The sequence below is a fragment of the Cibotium barometz genome, chromosome 57 (genome assembly GCF_041138505.1).
Source record: "Cibotium barometz isolate CiBa-2024 chromosome 57, ASM4113850v1, whole genome shotgun sequence".
In the NCBI taxonomy this organism is placed as follows: domain Eukaryota; kingdom Viridiplantae; phylum Streptophyta; class Polypodiopsida; order Cyatheales; family Cibotiaceae; genus Cibotium; species Cibotium barometz.
Window position 1 is genome coordinate 6,393,566 of NC_141102.1, and position 23,776 is coordinate 6,417,341.

General features: G+C 44.9%; 1 protein-coding gene across 2 annotated transcripts; it reads right to left on the bottom strand.

Moving 5' to 3' along the window:
• Positions 1-3,043: 3,043 nt before the first annotated feature.
• On the bottom strand, positions 3,044-23,568 carry LOC147606360 (glucose-6-phosphate 1-dehydrogenase 2, chloroplastic-like). Of its 2 annotated transcripts, none has more exons than XM_086792053.1 (10): positions 23,182-23,568; positions 22,664-22,854; positions 22,313-22,407; positions 22,114-22,228; positions 5,434-5,639; positions 5,209-5,358; positions 5,008-5,128; positions 4,564-4,793; positions 4,040-4,240; positions 3,044-3,915 (listed from the first exon to the last, which is right to left on the bottom strand). In XM_086792053.1, the coding sequence occupies exons 1-10, from the start codon at positions 23,444-23,446 to the stop codon at positions 3,660-3,662; spliced, it is 1,830 nt and encodes a 609-aa protein (XP_086648179.1). In that variant the 5' UTR covers positions 23,447-23,568; the 3' UTR covers positions 3,044-3,659. The 2 variants fall into 2 exon arrangements, with proteins under 2 accessions (XP_086648179.1, XP_086648180.1); XM_086792054.1 differs by having other exon boundaries at positions 23,139-23,568.
• Between the last annotated feature and the right edge of the window lie 208 nt (positions 23,569-23,776).

Here is a 23,776-nt window from a genome sequence, read left to right on the forward strand (position 1 = left end):
GATCGATCGGGTCTGCCTCCTCAAAAGTGAGGGGGGGCACAGAGGTAGATCGGAAGGGGAGGGGGGGACCTGTGCAAGTGCTCTTTGCACAACTTTTATATGGTTGTCACCAGTCTTCATGGAGAAGAGGAACTATAGGGGTATCCACACCAAGCAGTGGAGTCAGGGATTAAAAATGTGATATCATCACATCCCGCGTAAAAATATGCAAGCACTAAGCTATCGGGCTCTAGAGCCTAAATATATTCTCTAGCTCAACACTATAACAAAACCTAGAGTAAATCTGGTCCCAAATCTTGCACCTCCTGCTTTAGCTATATCTTTCAAGCTTGGGTGTTTGTATTATACACCAAGGTGTCCCAAGCCTCCTTAGGTGTTTGTGCATCCTCTATATGCATAACCATAGAATCTGTCACACTGACAAACAACTAATACAATACCTTTCTGCCTCTTTTATGCCATGCTTTATATGCCTGCACTTACTACGGAGTCGGATTTTCTTCAACAATCTATGACTCCTTTTCATCCCCTATGATGAACTCCCAATATCCTTTTTCCATAAGAAAATTAGGCATCCTGAATTTCCATGCCTGGGAATTATTGTAGAGAAGAGAAGAAGATACAAGAAAATTCAGCCATCCATCTCTCTCGTCTCTTGCTCTCGTATGTGTGTGTGTGTGTGTGTGTGTGTGTGTGTGTGTGTGTGTGTGTTTGCTTGCAAAGAAACTCAAGCTCTTCCTCTCCCTGGCTTGTGTATGTCTATATGTTTGCTTGCAAGAAACTCAAGCTCTTTTTCTTCTTGTGTTCTCTTTATGGTATCAGACCTTCGGTTTGTGTGAGAGCTAAGGAGGCAAGCAAGGAAGTGGTACACAAATAAGGGTATTTCCATCTCTTTTCCTCTTTAACTTTGAAGCAACACCTTTGGTAGTTGTGAGAGCTACATGCAAACATGCAAACAGGGAAATCAGTGTCTCAGAAGATTGAGGCGTCCTCTTGGGTGAAGAAACAAGACCCTATTATGTACAATTAACTTTGTTAACTATCTATTTGGACTAATAGAGCTTTGTTTTAGCTCTGCAAGTTTTTTGCAAGTACTATGTGAAAGTGTTGATTTTGACTGTTCGATGAAAAGTTATAGCATAAATTTGGTGGTAGGACATTGTGCGTAGAGAACTTAAGTGTTATAGGTGTTGATGCTTATGTGTGTGTGTGTGTGTGTGTGTGTGTGTGTGTGAGATTGATTTACATACAGAGACATTATAACAAGTTTACATACAGTGAGACTGTCAGAGTTTGCAAGTTACTGTAAGTGCAAAAGTTCTTAAAAGTGCGTGCTTACTACAAATGTTTGATAGCTAGTCACATATTATGAGCAAGAAGCTAAAGAGATAAAAGCACATACTATAAAGAAAGTATTCTCCTACTATAACATACAATGGTCAGTCCATAGTGTAAACCCAACTACATAAGCTGACGTTATAACTATGTTCATCAATATTGAGAAGCTATACTCTTAAGTCATGTAACTTAGTTAAGTGTTCATTCATGGATCCCTTATCTTGCATTCTTATTATTAAATTACCTTTTGAGAAAAGTAACTTGTGCATCATTTTTAGCCTGATACATAGTCTCTAAAGTGTCCGAAGTAAGTAATGTGGTTATCACACAGCATGTCATCCATTAGCAACATATCAATCATAATCTCATGAACCATGCCAATAGCATAAGTGCAGAAGCTATCACCCGAGCGAGACATCAATGTCCATAACACTAGTTGAGCTCGATATCTCAACGGATGGAAACTAAGAGCTTCCTATAGACACTAGTTTGAGATGGATGCTTGATCATTTTTTCCAATTTCTTAATATCCTCTTGCTCCACGTGATTCTTGAGAAGCATGGGCTCCCACTTTCATTTATATTTAGAGCAATGTATTATTATAATCTCAACTCTAAGGTGGGAGATATGTGAATTTTATTATCTCAAATCAAATGTGATTGGTTTCCCATCCAACCAATGACAATTTCTATACTATCCCACATCTCCAATAGTGAACCCCTAGTAAATTGTGCACTCAATCACACGATAGCAATGGAACTTTCTTGTCAAGTTACCATGATAAACCATGTGGCTTGACTTTTTGTGCTTTCTTTTCAAGGTTGGCATGCAATGGTCCTCTACATGCTTTTGCTTCAAAAAGGTTGAGTTGCCTCCTGCATGGTATCACCCCTGCCTCTCAAAGTAAAATTTACCGAAGAGGGATTAAATTCAGTACCAACTCTCGATATAAAGAAGCAAAAACATAAAGTCAAGCTGATTTCAGAGTATATGTTTGACCACGTAAAGACACAAATATTATCCACAGGCTGGGTACTGAAATTGAACAATTGAGGACAAATCCCCTAAAAGCGTTAGCTAAGTGCTAATTTACCCTCCCTGCAATGTATCCTTTAGGGTAGCAAAAGCCCCAAAGAACATGAAACTACTCAAAAACTCTTGGAGCCAAAGTGACAACAACAAATAGTCCCATGAAAATTGGCTCTTTGATAAAACCAACAAGGTTTCCCTTCCTATGATCTAGTTGCTTCATAATAGATGGAAAGGTACTACTATCGTCTTTTTTGGATTGATTTTTGGGTTAATATTTAAACAATGCTCTGAGCTCACCTTCTTATGGCCATATTACAGTGTCATCTTTGATGTCACTTAAAAATTCAACTGAACTGAATGCAGCACTCGTACGATGTCTAGCGTGCAAGGAAAAGTGTGCCAAGGTAAGGAAGCAAGATGGAAAAATGGAAGGAGCTTTTAAATTTGTATCTATGTCATCGTGTTGGGGAGACCTAGCACAAAGATCCACATCATGGAACTCTTGCAAAAGTGCAAGAGACAAGACTAAGGCTGGTTACACACAAGTGATGCTCGTGGTGGGGGAACTGTCATGACTCCATACTCCTGGACATACATTTCCAAGCCCTGCCTGTCGCAAGGGCAGAAATATGCGTCCAGCCTAACAAGAAGTTTCTAAATTAAAGAGTAGCAAGCATTCAAGACGCTTATTTTGGGTTAGAAATTGGAGTGTCCTTGGAACAACATGACCTCACATGCAAGACTAAGCCTTGCTCTTATACAAAGAGAAACTAGGAAAACCCATCACTAGAATCAATACATTGTCTTGCTATGCTTGAAAATATTTTTAAGCCGTCATATCAATCACATACCAAACCATTTATTCTGACCATCTCAGCTTGAATTGATGCTGATACTTACCAGCCTACCAAAATCAAAGAACCTCAACCTAGCTCCAAGTATCAAGGTTACGCCTCGCTTCTTTAAAGCTCGCACAATGCATGTGACTAATGCATGTGACTAATATCCATGTAAAACACATGCCTCATCCTCAACTTAGCATCGATATCATTGTCATAGTTTGAACTGCTACATCTTCTGTAAGTTGTACCATCTCCCACATCTTCTGTAAGTTGTACCATCTCCCGCCCACCATAGTGAGCACAACTCACGTTTAGCTCAAGGGATATGGCATAAAGAACCTCAGTGGAGTTTGCAGCAACTGTACTAGTTACCAAAATAGATTGAGAATCAACTCATTCTTCATTCTTCTTACTGCAGTGTGAGGATCACATAGTAGAAAAATTTCCTCAGACTTTTGCTTCTACATTCATATCCCCCCATCTCACATTGTACTTGGCTGCCAAATAATGTGCTCCAATAGGCCCACGGCTCCCATACGGATATAGCTCGGGAGCTACCTTTCGAGTTTCCAGTTCCTTCAGTAATGGGGTAAAAATAGCCCAGGCAGCATCAAGCTCATCACTTCGAATGAAAAGACGACGTTCACCTTCAATTGCATCCAGAAGAAGGCGCTCGTATGCATCTGGTATCTCTCTTGAGTACCTGCCACAGGCAAGTACTATTAGGCATATCAAGCTCTAGACTGTGCCTGCATAATCATATAATCATTAAATAAGGATGAAGGGTTAAAATCAGAAGCAAAACTGCAACTTAACATTAAGCCTACCTGTCGGCATAATGCAAATTTAGGTTACTTCGATCCAATCTCATGCCCAACCCTGGTATCTTATTATTGATCTTCAGATAGATGGCTTCGTCCGGCTGAACACGTATCACAAGCTCATTAGTGGCCTGGTCCAAGTCCGTTCCAAAACTCCTTTTGTACAAATTCCCAGGTACATGTCGGAACTGAACCCTGATCTCCGCCCTGAAAAACAAACAAATGCTGATGGTGTAGTAAACAGCTTTCGTTGTATACAAACTTTCTTTAAATAAATTTATTAGAATGACAAGATGGTGAGATGTACATAAGTACATGTACGTGCATATGCATGTAAGTATGCACATTGCATGCATGCATGTATCAAAGATATGTGTGGTATGGTATGGTTTGTTGGAATGGTATGCATGTGTATGTAGGGTATGGTATGGCATGTAGGTATATATGTATGGTATGTAGTTCGGTATCAGTATGCATTGTGCATGCATGTACGATTATGTATAAGCATATTTTCAGACCGAATCTTGTACCTTCGATTGTGTAAAGCTTTTCCTGCTTTCATGAGGAAAGGTACACCGTCCCATCGAGCATTGTCAATAAACAAAGCCGCTGCCGCAAAGGTAGGAGTGATGCTGTTAGAAGGAACCGTCTTATCATCCGTGTATCCAGGATACTTAACCCCACCCCTTACATGGCTCTTGTACTGTCCGATCACAACATCTTCCAAGTGCAAAATTCTCATTGACCGAAGAACCTTTACCTGCAAAAAGGACAAGGTGAGCCTAGCAACAACTAGAAGTTGTGTATCATTGAGGGTTGCTACACAAAGTTCCTTTCCGCCCAGCTACAACCCACGAAAGTAGAAAATTCTACAGAGTACATGTCGTCCAGGAGGGCTCAGGATGGCATCCAGGTGCCACCCAGGCCTCCATCTGAAACCACCCTACTTAGCAAAGCACCATGTTAATACATACCTTCTCATTCCTAATATCTTCTGCATCTAGACTAACAGGTGGCTCCATGGCAAAAAGAGCCAAGATCTGCAACAAGTGGTTCTGCATGATATCACGTATGATACCGTAGTTATCAAAATACCTGCACGAATTTTATATGCATGTTACAAAGAAAGCCACCATCTTAACAGCGGAGCAAGTCAGAAGCTTGTGATCGCATACCCTCCTCGGCCTTCAGTCCCAAAATCTTCAGAAAATAGAAACTGGACGTTTCTTATGTATTGCCGGGACCATAAAGGCTCAAATACAAGGTTAGAGAACCGCAGGACAGACAAATTCTCGACCAGCTCCTTCCCCAAGTAGTGGTCAATCCTACAGCATACAGATGCAATCTTTAGATAACTGTCCAAGGTCTAAGGTGCACCCCCATTCATTAAAAATAATGACCTGTAAATCTGTTCTTCTGTGAGAAACCGCTTCAAGCCTTTCGTGAGCTCTGCAGATGACTCGGAATCCCTTCCGAAAGGCTTCTCTACTATAACACGAGTCCAGCCTTTTGCTGAGGATGAAGCACGGCTAGCACACCTTGCAACATCAATGAAGATATTGGGCGGGATGGACAAGTAGAACAGCCTATTGGCAAGCCTCCCTCCCTGTGCAGATTTTTAAATCACATAATCAGAACAATTATAAACTAGGCATGCACTTTTCACCCATCTCTTACCTGTTGCATGCCAAAATGCCCATGCAGGCCCTTCTATGCAATCATGTAGTCTGCATGCTTTTAACGTCACCATGGATTTATTGCATAACCATACATTTCTACAAAAAAGACTTTGCATGATGTCTCCAACTTTATATGTAATTACATATGCTCGTTATGTCCTTGCATCCACCCATTGGGATACATGCAGCCATGTATGGCTTTGCATGCACTAGCATGCCGACATGCATGCCACAACTGCAAGTGAAAGCATCATAGCGGCCAAATGTCCCAACATAATGAAAACATCAGCCCTCCCAACAATTTGAAAATGGTAAATAATGAAAATGCAAACATATCCCAACCTTGCACCATCATGCTACTGTTAGCAGTCGTCTCCTGTGTATATTTACACCAGGGCCTCTGTTGTGGGTGTGCCCGTCCGATTTAGGTGTTTTCTCATTTTTCCCCACTCTCCATATTTTTCCCTATTTTGCCAGGTGTGGGAGGCTGTCCTGTACTTATTGGCTGGTCCAAATACTGGCCGACTAACCCTGCTGCTCCCCAACTTTCCCTGTGTGATGGCCGACTTGGAGTTACTGGCCGACTGGAGTTGGAGCAGGTTGTGGACAGTTTTGCCCGTCGGCTGTCTTTTCTACGGGCCGACTGGCTGATGGGGGCCATGCCATATAAAATGGCTCCTTGGCCCCCCACACTTTGTATTCAGTATTCGGGTTTTCTTGGGTATATAGCAGAGTTATACGCTTCTCTCTCTCTCTCTCTCTCTCTCTCTCTCTCTCTCTCTCTCTCTGTTTTTCTGCTGTGCACTTGCTCTAGTATTTTTCAGATCTTGTCTTCATCTCCGCTGCATGTTCTGACATGGTATCAGAGCTTTAGGCTCTTGGAAGATCTTGGGAACTGTGTGAGCAAGAGGGGGGCTGTTTTGTTGCTGATTGGAGGACTGTTTTGGGCCGTACGGGAAGAGGAGAAGCAAGCGGAAGGCGGGCTGATTTGCTGGACAGCCACTTGCAGGTTTCGTTCCTCATTTTTCCCACCACCCTCCCTTTTCAATTACACCCCCGCAATGGCAGATTTACTTGAGATGGCTGAGAAGCACGTGAAGATCCCAACACTCCCCACATTTCTAGTGGACCGTCAGTTGGACGGGAACAACTACGGCATATGGAAAGTAATGGAATTTGTTTTGGAGTCTTACGACCTTGCTGATTTCATTGTTGTTGAGCTTCCACGGCCGGAGTTAGAGGAAGGGGAGTTACCCTCGATTCAGAAGGAACGTGAGGCTCAGGCACAGTTATGGGATCATGTCAATGCCAGAGTCCGTTCTTTCATTTTCCTCAATTGCACACCACAGGTAATCAATCATATCAAGCATATGACGCTGGCCAGAGGTATTTGCCAACATTTGGCTTCTCTCTACAACAGGGTATCACCCATGAAGAGGATCTCCTTGGAAGTTCAGATGCGGGTGATGAATCCTGCAAAGTCGTCGACGATGCGGGAGCACATCAACAAGCTGCAGGCTCTTCAACAGGAAGTTCTCCAGGCTGGGAAAGAGATATCATCAGAGGATATGGCCATAACGTTGGTATCGCATTTGCCCTCTCAGTACTCAGCATTTTACTCTTCTTTGATTACCAGTGGCAGGCTCAGTACCATCACATGGGAGGAGCTTGTGCCCATGGTCTTGGACCAGGAGGAAAGATTCACGAACCCTACACAGGGTGGAAGTTCGGAGGCCTTAACTGGCCAACGGTCGAAAGGACGGAATAACAACAACAAGGGCAAAGGGAAGGCTTCATCGGAGAGAAGTCTTCTGAGAAGAAGCCCAACTCAGACCGAGAGAAACTGAAGGCCAACAGGACCTGCAATGATTGTGGCGAGAAAGGCCACTATTGGAGGAAGTGTCGTGAGAATCCTCCTCGCGTGAAGAATGCTTTTTCCTCTCGAGTTGTTGAGTCCAGCCATTTCTTCTCTTTGACCTTTGGGAGTTGGTACCGAGGCCGTCAAAACAGTCAGTCATTGGTGTCAAATGAGTCTTTAAGACCAAATATCCATCAGATGGGTCGGTGGACAAACACAAAGCCAAACTCGTGGCTAAGGATTATACTCAACGGCCAGGCATCGACTATGAGGATACCTTTGCACCGACAGTGAGAATGACCACGATTCGGACCATTCCTTGCTTCTTCTCAGAGATGGCCTGTGTATCAGATGGATGTCAAATCTGCGTTCCTTAATGGTGACCTGCAGGACGAGGTGTATGTTGAGAAGCCTCCAGGCTTTGTGGTTCCAGGATCAGAAGGGATGGTTTACAAGTTAAGGAAGGCCTTGTATGGTCTTAAACAGGCTCCTAGGGCTTGGAATCAGAAGATTGATTCCTTCTTTATCCGGGCTGGATTTCAGAGATCAGTTGCAGATCCAAACCTGTATCTCTTTCGGGAACGCGACATGGTTACGTTAATCATCCTTTATGTGGATGATCTCATTCTCACCGGCGGTCATGTGGAGCACATTGGAGTGACAAAGGCTGCCTTGTCAAAGGAGTTTGAGATTACCGACTTAGGCTTACTCCACTTCTTTTTGGGATTGGAGATCTGGCAAACCCAGAGGGAGTTTTTTGTCTCCCAGCAACAGTATGTTCATGAGTTGCTTGAGGCCTTTGGGACGGAGACCTCCAAGCCTATTACGTCGCCGATGGACCCGAACACAAAGCTGACAATGAATGATCCTTGTGAGCCAGTTGATGCCTCTCTATATTGGAAGCTGGTTGGTTCATTGATCTGGTTGCTGAACACCAGATTGGACTTGAGCTTTTCTGTGGGGCTGTTGAGCTCATTCATGCAGACGCCGTTGAAGTCTCATTGGGACGCAAGATTGCGGATCTTGCGGTATCTGCAGGGGACGAAGGATCTTGGACTTTTCTACACAGGAGGAGGATTGATGGATGGAGTCAAACTCCAAGGATAAAGTGCCTCAGATTGGGAAGGAGATCCAGACCATGGTAACATAAAAACCCGTGTTGCCCTCTCAAAACGGCATGAAACGTTTTTCTGGCTTCGAAACAAAACGAAACTTGCCCATCGAAACGATGTTTCATCCAAATGTAAAGTGAGGTCAAAAAAACGAGCGAAACGTTTTTTTTTTTTTTTTGCAAATGCGATTTTTACCGTCGTTTCCATCCTTGTTTGCTGCCCATTTGCCACTTCACGCATCCGACGCTTCTTCTCGGCCGCAACCTGTTGCACCACCTCTTCTCCTCGTCCACTCCTCCTTTTCGCTCCTTCACTTCTTCTCCTCCACGCCTCCTCTTCCTCTTCCTCTTCCTTTTTCCTCTTTCTCTCTTCTCCTCCAGTCCACCCCTCCTCTTTCCTCCTCCTCTTTCTCTCCGTTTCTTGTCTTCCAACTTTCTCTCCTTTTCTTCTCACCTCCCTCTTCCCTTCCAACTTGTTTCTTTCCTCCTCTCTTTGTCTCCTTTTCTCGCCCAAATTTTGAAAATACCAAAAAACCTACTCCCATAATCATGAATTTCATACCCACTAGTCCCAAAAAATGCATCTTTATCTTTCTGTTGGCTATGTTATAAATTTGGTATGTGTATATAAGAAGTGTCATTTCGAAACCTTTGTGTTTCGACCAAAACAGACGAAACGAAACGAAACAAAACCTTCGAAACGGCCGAAACGTTTCATGTTACTATGATCTAGACACGATGAGATCCACATCAGGCTACAGTTTTGCCCTCGGCTAAGGAGCGGTTTCATGGAGCAGTAAGAGGCAGCCAACTATTGCCTTATCATCGACAGAGGCAGAGTACCGGGCTGCTTGTAGTGCTGCTTGCGAGGTTGTGTGGCTGCGGAGGTTGCTTGGCGAGATTGGGTTTCCACATAAGAAGCCCACAGTCAGTCATCCAGTGCGACAACCAGAGCTGTATAGCTATTGCTCGGAACCCGGTCTTCCATGCCCGGACCAAGCACATAGAGATACAATATCACTTTGTTCGTGAGAAGATCTTGGCTGGTGACATCTTGCTTCATTATTGTTCGACGAAGGACAATGCGACGGACCTCTTCATGAAGTCTCTACCTCAGGCTATGCTCTAGTGGCACTCCAGCTCACTGGGGTTGGTTCCACATCCAGGAGCTGAGAGGGGGTGTTAGCAGTCATCTGCTGTCTGTATATTTACACCAGGGCCTCTATTGTGGGTGTGCCCGCCCGATTTAGGTGTTTTCTCATTTTTTCCCATTCTCCATATTTTTCCCTATTTTTCCAGGTGTGGGAGGCTTTCCTGTGCATGTCGGCTACTTCTGTGTGCTGGCCGACTGCTGGAGTTTCTCACGACCGACTGCTCTGTCCTGGCCGACTGCTGCTATGCAGGTCGTGGACAGTTTTTCTCTCCCTTGGCCCCCCACACTTTCATCGGGATTTTCTTGTGTATATATAGCAAAGTTACACACCTCTCTCTCTCTCTCTCCTTCTCTGTTGCTGTATTTTTATGCAGTGCACACTTGCTCGTGTTCTCAGATTTTGTCTTCATTTCCACTGCATATTCTGGCAATTCTTTACGTCCCAACACTTGGTTTTCATCTATTGTCAGTGCATGAGGTACGCAAGACTGGCTTCCGGGTGGAGTTTGAGGAGCATTCTGTTGCTCTAAGGGACCGCAAGACTGGCCAGGTTGTTTGGGAAGGCGGTGTGGAGAATGGTATATACAAGCTCTCCACACTCTCCTCTGTGACAGGTTCTCAGATTGGTGACTTGTGGCACTTTCGGTTTGACCACTTAAATGTGGATGCGCTGCAGCGAGCTTTCCGGGCCCAGATGGTGGTTGGCTTGCTAAATGTTGGCAGCAGGCAAGGACGCTGCAGTTCTTGCATACATGGTAAGCAACACAGGAAATCCTTTCCGATGCAGGCTTCCAGGCGGACTTCAAAACCACTGGAGTTGGTACATGCTAACTTGTGTGGACCTATGTAGACAGCATCCTTGGGAGGTTCTCTATACTTCATGCTGCTGGTTGATGATTGTTCCAGATTCACATGGGTCTATTTCTTTTCTCAGAAGAACCAAGCTTTTGCTCAGTTCAAGGAGTGGCATGTGAAGGTGGAGAAAGAGTCTGGATTGCAGGTGAAGACTCTCCACGCTGACAAAGGAGGTGAATTTTCTTCTAATGCTTTCGTGAGATTTTGTGCAAAACATGGCCTCAAGAGGGAACTGGCCAATACAAGTTCGCCATCAGAGAATGTAGTGGTGGAACGAAAGAACAGGACTGTGGTGGAGATGGCGAGGACAATGCTGGAGCATCATGATCTTCCTCGTCCACTTTGGGGAGAGGCTATGGCTACGGCCGTCCAAATCCTCAACCGGTCTCCGACGACTTCAGTACCGAACACGACTCCCTTTGAGGCATATTTTGGCAGGAGACCGGAGACCTAATGTCTCCCATTTCCGTGTGTTTGGGAGCGATGCGTATGTTCACATTCCGAAGAAGCAGAGGAGGAAGCTCGACTCTTAAGTCCCAAAAGCTTATATTTGTGGAATATAACTCTCGTTCCAAGGGATACATGTTATTTGATCCAGAGAGGAACGAGATTATTGTCAGCAAGGATGTGGTCTTTGATGAGCATGTTCCGGTTTCCACTGTTGATGAGCCGCCACTTCTTGGAGACCCACAGGATTCTGATGATGATTACCAGTCCATTGTTCTAGCTGGACAACCTCAGTCAGTTCAGGAGGTTGAGCCCGCAGCTGGAGTTGAGCCCCCGCAACAGCAGGAGGATCCACGTTCTGTTCGAATACCCAGGTGGTTAGTGGACGCCCTTCGGGAGTCGGGTGTCACGGAGCTTCCCTCCAAATGGACCACAGAGGACGGACCTCGAAGATCGCACAGAGTCCGTGATAAAAGTCATTCAACGAGCTTTTACAAGTAAACTATGCTTTGATGTCTCGTATCATGCAGGACAAAGAGCCTACTTCCGTCAAGGAAGCCCTTGCACACGATACTTGGAGGAAAGCCATGGAGGTGGAACTGGATGCCATCGAGAAGAACAACACTTGGGAGTTGGTACCGAGGCCGTCAAAACGGTTAGTCATTGGTGTCAAGTGGGTCTTTAAGAGCAAATATGCGTCTGACATCAGATGGGTCGGTGGACAAACACAAAGCCAGACTTGTGGCTAAAGGCTATGCTCAACGGCCAGGCATCGACTATGAGGATACCTTTGCACCGACAGCAAGGATGACCACGATTCAGACCTTTCTTGCCCTTGCTTCTTCTCAACGGTGGCCCGTGTATCAGATGGATGTCAAATCTGCATTCCTTAATGGTGACCTGCAGGAGAAGAAGTATGATGAGGAGTCTCCAAGCTTTGTGGTTCCAGGATCAGAAGGGATGGTTTACAAGTTAAGGAAGGCCTTGTATGATCTTAAACAGGCTCCTAGGGCTTGGAATCAGAAGATTGATTCCTGAGATCGGTTGCAGATCCCAACCTGTATCTCTTTCGGGAACACGGCATGCTTACGTTAATCATCCTTTCTGTGGATGATCTCATTCTCACCGACGGTCATGTGAAGCACATTAGAGTGACGAAGACTACCTTGTCAAAGGAGTTTGAGATGATCGACTTAGGCTTACTCCACTTCTTCTTTGGATTGAAGATCTGGCAGACCCAGAGGGGGTTTTTTGTCTCTCAGCAGCAGTATGTTCATGAGTTGCTTGAGGCCTTTGGGATGGAGAACTGCAAGCCTATTACGTCGCCGATGGACCCGAACACGAAGCTGACAGTGAATGATCCTTGTGAGCTAGTTGATGCCTCTTTGTACCGAAAGCTGGTTGGTTCATTGATCTAGTTGCTGAACACCAGATTGGAGTTGAGCTTTTCTGTGGGGTTGTTGAGCTCATTCATGTAGACGCCATTGAAGTCTCATTGGGACACAGGATTGCGAATCTTGCTACAGTTTTTCCCTCGGCTCAGGAGCGGTTTCATGAAGCAGCGAGAGGCAGCCAACTATTGCCTTGTCATCGACAAAGGCAGAGTACCTGGCTACTTGTGGTGCTGCTTGCGAGTTTGTGTGGCTGCGGAGGTTACTTGGCGAGATTGGTTTTCCACAGAAGGAGCCCACAGTCATCCAGTGCGATAACCAGAGCTGTATAGCTATTGCTCAGAACCCGGTCTTCCATGCCCAAACCAAGCACATAGAGATACACAATCACTTGGTTCGTGAGAAGATCTTGGCTAGTGACATCTTGCTTCTTTATTGTTCGAAGGACAATGCGGCGGACCTCTTCACAAAGTCTCTACCTCAAGCTATGCTCCAACGGCACTCCAACTCACTGGGGTTGGTTCCACATCCAAGAGCTAAGAGGGGGTGTTAGCAGTCATCTCTTGTCTGTATATTTACACCAGGGCCTCTGTTGTGGGTGTGCCCGCCCGATTTAGGTGTTTTCTCATTTTTCCCCTCTCCATATTTTTTCCTATTTTTCTAGGTGTGGGAGGCTGTCCTGTACTTGTTGGCTGGTCTAGTTACTGGCCGACTGACCCTGCTACTCCCCAACTTTCCCTATGTGCCGGCCGACTTGGAGTTACTGGCTGATTGGAGTTGGAGCCATAGTCACATGGGACGCGAAATGGGGACGGGGAACGGGGACGGAAAAGATTGAGAATGGCCATTCCCTGTGACTATAGAGTGACATGGGACGGGAATGGGAACGGGAAGATGCTACCATCCCCAACATTCCAAAGTCTAAAAATGCCCATTCCCTGTGACTTGATGGGGAGAAACTGAATTAGGGTTAAGAGTTATGTGGGAGACATACACAGAGAAGCAAGGGAGAGAGAGAGAGAGAGAGTTGTGGGGATAAGTCAACTCATGAAAAGCATGAGTGTGTGACTCCCCTATCACACATGTATATTGCACTAGTACACATAGTGCACTTAGTACATTAAAAGTACTAAGTGTACTATGTACTATAACTTATGGGCTTGTACACACTATAAGGGTGGGCATAACGCCTTTACCCCAACAACCTCCCACTTAAAGGCAAAGTGCCCTTAAGTAAAGGAAAAGAAAAAATCAGCATGTACATGATAATATACAAGGCCATATCAAGGCTGAAAATGGCCTCATCCAATGCCCATCAAGTGTCTGCAATGAGCAAACCGCTCCGGAGGCAAACTCTTCGTCAGCAGATCAGCCGGGTTGTCATCCGTATGAATCTTAACAAGCTGAATTTGCTTGTTCTCTATCACCTCTCTGATGAAGTGATACTTCACATCCACATGCTTCGTCTTTGCATGAAAGACAGGGTTCTTTGCCAACTGAATGGCACTCTGACTGTCACAATGCAACAATGGAATATCCCCTGTATAACCCAAATCAACCACTAACCGAGATAGCCATAATGCCTCCTTGCAAGCCTCTGTGGCTGCAATATACTCGGCCTCTGTAGTAGATAAGGCTGTGCACTTCTGCATCCTGGATATCCATGACACAGCACCTCCTGTGAATGTAAACACATAACCGGTAGTAGACTTCCGGTTATCTGGATGACCGGCATAATCCGAATCCGTGTAACCATGCACTAATGCATCCTGTTTGCCAAAGCAAATGCACAAATCTTGTGTGCCCTTCAGGTATCTCATGACACCTTTCACTGCTTCCCAATGCTTCTTGCCAGGGTTGGCCATGTATCTAGAAACCACTCCCACTGCAAATGCAATGTCCGGCCTAGTAGCAACCATGGCATACATGAGACTGCCACAAGCTGAAGCATACGGAATCTTGGCCATATCAGCCCTGTCTCTATCTGACTGTGGGCTGTCCATAGCAGTGAGTTTCACATATGGAGGCAAGGAGTACTAGCTTTCTTCCCCCCGTCCATATTGAACCTCTGCAAGACTTTGCCAATGTATTCCTTCTGAGACAAATACAACACATGCTGATTTCTGTCCCGAAGTATCCGCATACCCAAGATGTGATTTGCATCACCCAAATCCTTCATATCAAAGGTTTCATGCAGCCTCTTCTTCAAAGCATCCATCTCTTTACGAGATTTCCCGGCAATCAACATATCATCAACATACAAAATGAGAATCAATAGACTGCCATCCAAAGCTTTCTTGGTGTACAAGCAGTGATCTATGTCACTTCTCCTGAATTTCTGTGATTTCATGAATGTATCAAATTTATGATACCATTCTCTTGGTGCCTGTTTGAGCCCATAAAGACTCTTTTTCAGCTTGCATACAAGCTTCTCCTTTCCACTTACTGCATAACCCTCTGGCTGCTGCATATATATCTCCTCATGGAGATCACCGTGAAGAAAAGCAGTCTTCACATCCATCTGAATCAAGTCCAGATCATCATGTGCAACCAAAGCTAACACAGCTCTAAGTGTGGTCATTTTGACCACTGGAGAGAAGATCTCATCAAAGTCCACACCATATTCCTGCTTAAAGCCCTTAGCCACTAACCTGGCTTTGTATCTTGGCTTTGCATCTGGTGCAACTTTGAGCCTGTAAACCCACTTGCATGGCAAAACCTTCTTGCCTGCAGGCAAATGCACCAACTTCCATGTTTCATTTTTATGCAGAGAATCCATCTCTGACTTCATGGCACGCTCCCATAGAGCTTTGTCTGCCCTCTGTAAAGCCTCCTTATAACATGAGGGCTCCCCACAGTCAGTGAGCATCAAGTAGTCAACCCCTGGAACAAACCTGTCAGGGGCTCTGGAGGGTCTTGTGGACCTCCTTACCCAATGACCATCATTTGCAGGTTGCTGTCCAGCCTGCATATCACCCATTGGTGGCTCCTGTTCCATGCCATAAGGCTGAAAAATCATGCCCGGTATATCCTCTAACTGTGGTATATCCATAGGGATATCTTCTGCCATCTCTGGCTGTCCATTTGGACCATTTTCAGCACCATTTAAGGGCTGGTTTTCCTGCTGTAATGGCTGATTTACAGCCCTTTGTTGTTGTCCATGATGTCCATCATCATCAAAGATGACTCTGCCAGGCTCATGTTGCCTTGCAGGCTCCTTATACATGCATGTTTCATCAAAAATGACATCATTGCTGCGTATAATCTTTCTATTCATGGGATCCCAAAGTCTATACCCCATTTCACCTCTGTCACCATATCCTAGGAATATGCATTTATGAGACTTAGGATCAAGTTTGGTGCGCATTTCCCTGCGTATGTGCACGTACGCAACGCAACCAAACACTCTCAAGTGCTTGTATGACGGAGGCTTCCCTGTCCATACTTCTTCTGGCACTTTCCCACCAAGCCTCGTGTTAGGTGACCTGTTTATAAGGTGAACGGCTGTCATAACAGCTTCAGCCCAAAAACCATGAGGTAATGCAGCATGTGACAACATAGAACGGACCTTCTCCTGAATGGTCCTGTTCATCCTCTCTGCTGTCCCGTTTTGTGGAGGATCATAAGGAGTAGAGAGCTCCCTCTTGATGCCTTTAGCATCACAAAAGTCCTGAAACTGTTTGGACATGTACTCTCCACCATTGTCGGAACGCAAAGCCTTCAGTGTTTTGCCAGTTTGATTCTCAACAAGAGCAACAAACTTCTCAAACACTGAGAATGTATCACTCTTCAAACGAAGAGGATAGACCCACACCTTGCGTGTGGCATCATCAATGAAAGACACAAAATATTTTGCCCCTCCCAAAGAAAGCTGAGGCATCTCACATACATCTGTATGCACAAGCTCTAACTGAGCATCTTTCTGTCCAAGAGCTTTCTTGTGGGGGCACTGTAGTTGCCTACCATATATACAATGCTCACAAAACTGAAAACTTGAAAACTTTAGAGAAGGCAAGTAACCCAAACGAGACAATTGCTCCATTCCCTTGACACTCATGTGTCCCAACCGGCAATGCCACATAGAAATTTCCGGCAGCTCGGTTGCATTTACATTAGCATGGTGACAAACACCTGCATGCATAAAGTAAAGAGTGTCCACCTTAGAGCCTCTGGCAACAACCAGTGAGCCCTTACTAATCTTCCACTTTCCACTACCAAATGTGGTAACATAATCAGCATCATCAAGCTGTCCAGTAGAAAGCAGATTCTTCTTGATCTCAGGCACATGCCTGACATCATGGAGCATAAGCTGTGAGCCATCTGAAAATACAAGCCTCACATCACCTCTGCCAAGAATTTTGCATGCATGGTTATCACCCAAATAAACCACTCCTTCATTGCCAGCAGTATACCTGACAAACAAGTCTCTGCAACCTGTGACATGAAAGGAGGCACCTGAATCAATGATCCATGAGTGCATACCATGACCACCTGTAAGAAGTGAATGGGCATCAAGTGAAGACGTAAAGAGGACCTCATCCTCACTGCCACCTGCATGTGACACATTGATTTCTTCAATCTTGACTCCACTTTTGCCCTTTGGCTTTACATCTTTGGCTTCATCCTTCTCTTTGTCTTTGCCTTTTCCCTTTTCTTTTTGATCATTTTTCCATTTGTAGCATTGCTTTTTAATGTGTCCCTTCTTGCCACAATAATGGCATTCCAAATCCTTTTTGAAGCGAGACTTGCTCCTTCCCCTTTCTTGGCTTTTCCCCCTTTGCTGGGATCTCCCACGTGCATTCATTGCATTGGACTTTCCAACAGAGTTGTTCTTCCTGTTCATCTCTTCTTGAAGAAGAGCACCCTCAACATCTGCATATGACAGCATAGCATTCGAATTGCTAGTGGCTGTCCTAAATGTGTCCCAACTCTCTGGCAAAGTGCATAACAAAAAAGTGGCTTTGAACTCATCGTCCATTGCCAACTTTTGATTAATGACTTGGCTGACAATACCATTAAACTCATTGAGATGGGCTGTCATAGAAGCCCCTTCCTTCATCTGAAGGCCTATGAGTTTCTTCAACCAATACACTTTGCTTGAGGCACTTTGTTGGGCATACAAGTCCTGCAATCTCTGCCACATTCCCCAAGCTGTCTTCTCTTCACGAATGCTGAAAAGTAATGAGTCTGACACAGACAACATGATAGTAGATCTTGCCAGCTCATCCATATCTTCCCACTCTTCAGCTGTAAGAGAAGCGGGCATCACACCCCTTTCTTTGATAGGCTTGTGCTGCTTTTTCTGGAGCAACACATTGTAGCACTGGGTTTGCCAAATATCATAGTTATGCGAGCCTTCAAGCTTCTTGATGTGAAGCAATGAAGAGCTCTCACCTGTGGTTGCCATAGCAATATGCAACCTTTAATGCCTGACTCCCTGCAAATGTGCAAACACTGCACCCAGCGCACACAAAGTGCTCACAAATGTTCTCCCAAGCTTTATCTCCCACTGCGGAAGCAAGAATGCAACTTTTCTCCCACTTTTTGTGATGAAAACACCAAAATCTGGTTGCTGCAGATTTTGGACAGCACCTTAAATGTGCTCTTTTGCCCTTTCAAAGTACTGTACAGCAGTACTAAGTGCTCACCAATGATGTACCAAACCTGTACCGGCAAGTTTAGCAGCTGAAATTGAACCTTTTGGTCACTCAAAACAGTGTACAGCCATGCCAAAACATGCACAAAGCTGTGCCAAATCTGTACCAGCAGGTACAGTAGCAATAAATGCTCTCCTGGCTGTCCAAATGAGTGAAAATCAGACTTTAACAGTCCCGAACACTGCATACAACAGTTCCGAACAGAAATTGGGCAAAAGCCCCTTGACTGCAAGCTGATTTTTGAGGATTCAAGGCATAAATGTCTTGCCTGCTGCTTTGCCAAGCTCAACAAGCATACAAACTTGAAAAGCCCCTTGATTTGAGATCAATTTCTGATCATACATGGTACATTGACGCACATGAAGGCATCCAGAGTGTTCACGATGCTTCCCCCTGGCCACATATACATCAAATACATGAAAGCCCCTTGATTTACAGGCACATTGAGTGCTTGTAAGGCATCAACACATTATCCACAGCATCAAATGCGATTGCCTGCATGCAAATCAACCAAATCGGCACAAAAGCCCCTTGATTTGCACTGCAATTTGCTGCAATTTTGCCCAAATGTGCGATTTTTCACATCATACAGCATGTATGAGTGCTTAATTGCACAATTACATCAAAAGCCCCAAATTTGGACATCCAATTTCCTGCAAATTTATCCTGATTGTGACCAATGTCACCCAATTTTGCCAATTTTGCTCAAAAATTGAGCAATTGGGCACCTGTACCTGCTCAATTGCTTGAATTGATAAGAAATTCGCAAAAAATTGAAGGCAAATACCTCTGAAATTTTTGATTTTTCTGATTTGCAGGCGAATTTGGTGCTGATGCTTGATGCTGATGCTACTGAAAATGTGTGCAGATGAACTGCAGCTGGTTGGAGCTTCTATACACAGAAGCGTAAGTTGATTCGCCTATCTACATATGGTGCGGAGCAGCACAACCAGGACGTGAACTCGCTGGGGCTGATATCGGCACGGAAGACGGCGGAGGCCGTCGAGGTGCTGAAGCTGATGAGCGCCACCTACGTAGTGGGGCTGTGCCAGGCGGTGGATTTGCGGCATCTGGAAGAGAATCTACAGGCGGCTGTGAAGAGGGTGGTGGCCGCGGTGGCTAAGAAGACACTGACGGTGGCGCCGGAATGGAGTGCTGCTGCCGTCGTGCTTCTGCGTGAAGACGTGCTAATTAGCGTGGTGGAAAACGAGCACGTCTTCACGTACGCCGATGATCCTGCCAGCCCCGCCTACCCTCTCGCCCAGAAGCTGCGCCAGCCGATCAAATCGCCACTATACGCCTTTCGTCACTCGCTCGCCTCCACGCTTGACGCCACGCTTTGTGCTGCTGCCTTCGCATGCGTATTTTGCCTGCGCCGTGTATTCGCCTAGAGCCTTCTACGCCCAGCGCCTACACGCCTGAAGTCAATCGCTTGTTGCTTTGGATTTGCTTCGCAGTGCCTTCTACACGTTTGAGGTCGACGTGCTGCTTGCAACAATTAAGGTTAGCCAACTGCAGGTTTTCCTCCTGTGGCCTTCGCTTCAGACACCTCCAGTGCAGGGCAGCAAAAAAAAAAAATTGACGGCTCTAGGGAGAAGGAAGAGGATCAAAACAGCAACCTATGCTCTGATACCAGTTGATGGGGAGAAACTGAATTAGGGTTAAGAGTTATGTGGGAGACATACACAGAGAAGCAAGGGAGAGAGAGAGAGAGAGAGTTGTGGGGATAAGTCAACTCATGAAAAGCATGAGTGTGTGACTCCCCTATCACACATGTATATTGCACTAGTACACATAGTGCACTTAGTACATTAAAAGTACTAAGTGTACTATGTACTATAACTTATGGGCTTGTACACACTATAAGGGTGGGCATAACGCCTTTACCCCAACATGACTATGATTGGAGCAGGTCGTGGACAGTTTTGCCCCTGTCGGTTGTCTTTTCTACAAGCTGACTGGCTGATGGGAGCCATATAAAATGGCCCCTTGGCCCCCCACACTTTGTATTCAGTATTTGGGTTTTCTTGTGTATATAGCAGAGTTATACGCTTCTCTCTCTCTCTCTCTCTCTCTCTCTCTCTCTCTCTCTCTCTCTCTCTCTCTCTCTCTCCGTTTTTTTTGTTGTGCATTTGCTCTAGTATTTTTCAGATCTTGTCTTCATCTCCGCTGCATATTCTGACAGCTACGTCACACATTTTATCTTTCTTTGTAAGGACATGTAATGTATTTTTTTTGTAATTTTCAAGAACTACATAGGATAATTATCCATTTGTGTAGAGAGAATGCCAAGACTAGCATCAAATGCATTCAAAACTGAATATAGCTTTGAACTTTTGATAATTCCTTGAATAAGAGAAAAAATCCCAACTTGAATGTCAACTGCATTGGAATCCGTTGAGAACTCCACTGGGATACATTGGCTGGCAACTTGAGATGCAAATTTGGGAACGTCATTCATGACACGAAGATGTCTTGGCATACACGAGAACGGCATTGCGACCCAAAAACAGGCTGTTTTCACATGTTTGCCAAACATGCACTTGCATGCCAACAAGCACGTGCCAGGCCTTATATGCAATCATGCAGCCTGCAGACTTCTTGATGTCAATGTTACATGATCACGCAATCCACAGGACCTTGCATGCTGTCCCCCACTCTGAATATAAGGGCACCCAGATTCCACCCAGAGGGATACATGCAGCCATGCATGACTTTGCAATGTGCATGCACTCAGAAGACAACATGTATGCCACATCCTTGCAACCTGCATATTTTACATACCATTGCACGGCAGCCTCTTTCAAGAATGTACTGTGCATAAATCTATTGTCGCATGCACCATACACTGAGGTGCAGTGTGACACACTGGCTCATCAATAGTGCTAGACGTATATAGAAATCAATACCTTTTTAGGGATATTTGTCGTACGTCGTGAACCCCAATTTAGGACATGTCAAGCATGAGCTCTACATTGGTCAATCTCCAAGCCTTAGGTGTCAGGGTCAGTCCCTTAACCCACTTGGAGAACAATCATTTAGGTCATCTGAGGTTAGGGCATGTGAAGTCAGTCCCTTAGGTGCATATAGTATATACAAAGCATGTAAATGCATAGGTATGTGGTCCAGCCCATCGGCCAGCCCTTGGGGCAGTCACTCCAGTCGGCAGCCATTCAGGCCCTACAACAACAATCGCCCAGCATGGGCAACACATAACAGCAATCGGCCAACAATAGGAAGCGCACCTGCAATTTATAGCATTTAATGGTATTTTCCAGCAGGTCATTAGCATTTGCACATGGCCGACAACAGGTTATCTCCACCGACCGGCAGCCTGAGAGGTCCATACACAGCCCTGAAGTTTGCTTCAGCATTCAGCCTTCAGTAGTGCATCTCCCTCAGCAGAATTGGGTGTGCATAAGGCTAACCGAAGTGGCTTCAAAGTTGCTTTCAACCCGCTTGATGGTTCAGCAGATGTCGAGTCTACAACGTCCTTGCATTTGGCAGTCTCTGTTAGTCATACTCAGCAAGTCCTCTGCATTGTAACGATTCTCCAAAGTAATGACACAAATACTCTTGCTTGCGGGAGGGGACCCTTCAGTGGGAATATTGGGACCCAATCTGGTGTCATCTTTGCTCTCTCTCTGTCTCTTCAGCCTTACTTCTTGTGTATAAAGATTAAAGTGGATTGCTTCATGCTCACTAACATAAAGGTATAAAGAAGGTCTTGTTGTGCGTTACACGACCAAACCAGTTGCATGTTACATTTATGCAATGTAGTTGCATGTGACATGCCTCAAAACACATGCTTTCCTTATTTGCATTGGCATGCAACATGCATTTGTAAACCATTTGCAAATGCATGGATCACTCTACTGCCTGTAGAGAAAAACGAGAAGAACGAAGCCAAAACACAATGAAATCAATACCTCATGGACCTTCAATTTTGCATCCAATTGCTTGAAGTCTTCCTCGGAGCTGTACTGTCCGGCTTGATAAAAACAACGCTTCAAAAAGTTCTCCATTTTGTCATCACAATTTTCCCTGGATACACATGCCAATCCCCACTAACTTAATAATCACTAAGCAACAGAAAAATAGCTGAACCATGGAATTTTAAAAAAATACCTCTGATCAATCCTGCAAGTCAATGTTCCACTAATCATGGTCCGAAGTTCGTCATCTGTCATCTTACTTCGGGCATAGCCAAAGACAGTAAAATGCTGGCGATCCAAAACAAAGGGTTTATGTAAGTCTCTGTGTGCACATATGCGCACAACAAGGAGTCAAGTTTTTATTTGATGCAATCTCTCTCTCTCTCTCTCTCTCTCACACACACACACACAAATCCATATGTACATACATTCATCAAATAAAATCAACCATTGACTACTTGTGATTTAACCCATGAATCCATGTACAGCACCTGGAGACTGCATGGTTCAAAATAAGACTTCTGATTAATGGATAGATTAACACCTTTGGAAGGCATCCCTCATAGTAGAGAGCAAATAATGCAGGGAATATTTTTTTCTTGGCGAGATCGCCGGAGGCACCAACAACAGTGATACTGACTGTGGATTCACCTTCAGAATGGGTCGGCAAAGTTCTCTCTATTGCAGCTTCCTCCATAGGGGATAATGGTCCTATCATTTCCTTGGTAGCAGCACCTGATCAAACCCAAACCAAACCATCCTCTAATTAATTTCTCAAAATATTAATCAATAAAATAAGGACCTGGTTTTAAAATAAAACATAAAACTTTTTTAATTCATTAAAGAAATGAAGAATTCAGCTTACTTTAAGAATATAAATCTTTCATTGAAAAAAGGAATTTAACTTGAACCTAAATTCAAAAAATGAAAAATAAACCTAAAACCCAAAAAAATTACAAATTGAAGCTAAACCTAGAGACTGAATGGCCCAAAACAGCTTATGAAATCCTTCTAGAAACCTGCAAATGAGTCTGTTGAAACAACGGTGGGCCGGAAACACACCATCTTCAAAGGCAGCTACAGATGATGCTGATGATGGAGCAGCGAATAGACCCGTCACAGATCTCCATTGAGCCTTGTTCCGGGCACGCAATTTGGGCGAAATGTTTGTACCACCCAAAAAATCGTTTGTACGACCGCCACCGCCGTGCAACCACTTCTGTACGACAGAGTTGGGCTTCATCGATTCGCGCTGGGAGGAGTAGCAAGAAGCTAACAAGCCCGTGCTGCTGCCGGTGCCGCCATAGCTGCGCAGAATGGCCTCCATAGAGGAATAACCCCTCTCTCTCTCTCTCTCTCTCTCTCTCTCTCGAGCTCTCGAGCTCTCTAAAAGGGCGATTTCAATGCAAGAGAGATTGCGCACTCCGTGTCTGAGCTTCAGAAAAGGGCAGTTTGTTGAGTGCCCAATCCAGAAGGGGGCTTCTCAAAGCGCCCAATGGTAGAAAAGAATCGCCCAATTCAAAGACTTTTTGCTTTTTGCTTTTTTCGTTTGGGACGCTGCGTCGTGTTGCACCTCTTCTTACCCTTCCCATTTCACAAGAGACCGATGAGCGGCGGCGAGCGCATCTGGCCTTTCACACCCTTGTTGAATGCTATA

Excerpts from the sequence above, each read along its gene's own strand:
- LOC147606360 (XM_086792053.1), bottom strand. The coding sequence starts at position 23,446 with ATGGAGGCCATTCTGCGCAGCTATGGCGGCACCGGCAGCAGCACGGGC. Across the intron at positions 22,855-23,181 it reads TGTAGCTGCCTTTGAAGATG|GTGCTGCTACCAAGGAAATG; the intron begins GTGTGTTTCCGG and ends GGGTTTGATCAG. Across the intron at positions 5,129-5,208 it reads GGGACTGAAGGCCGAGGAGG|GTATTTTGATAACTACGGTA; the intron begins GTATGCGATCAC and ends AAATTCGTGCAG.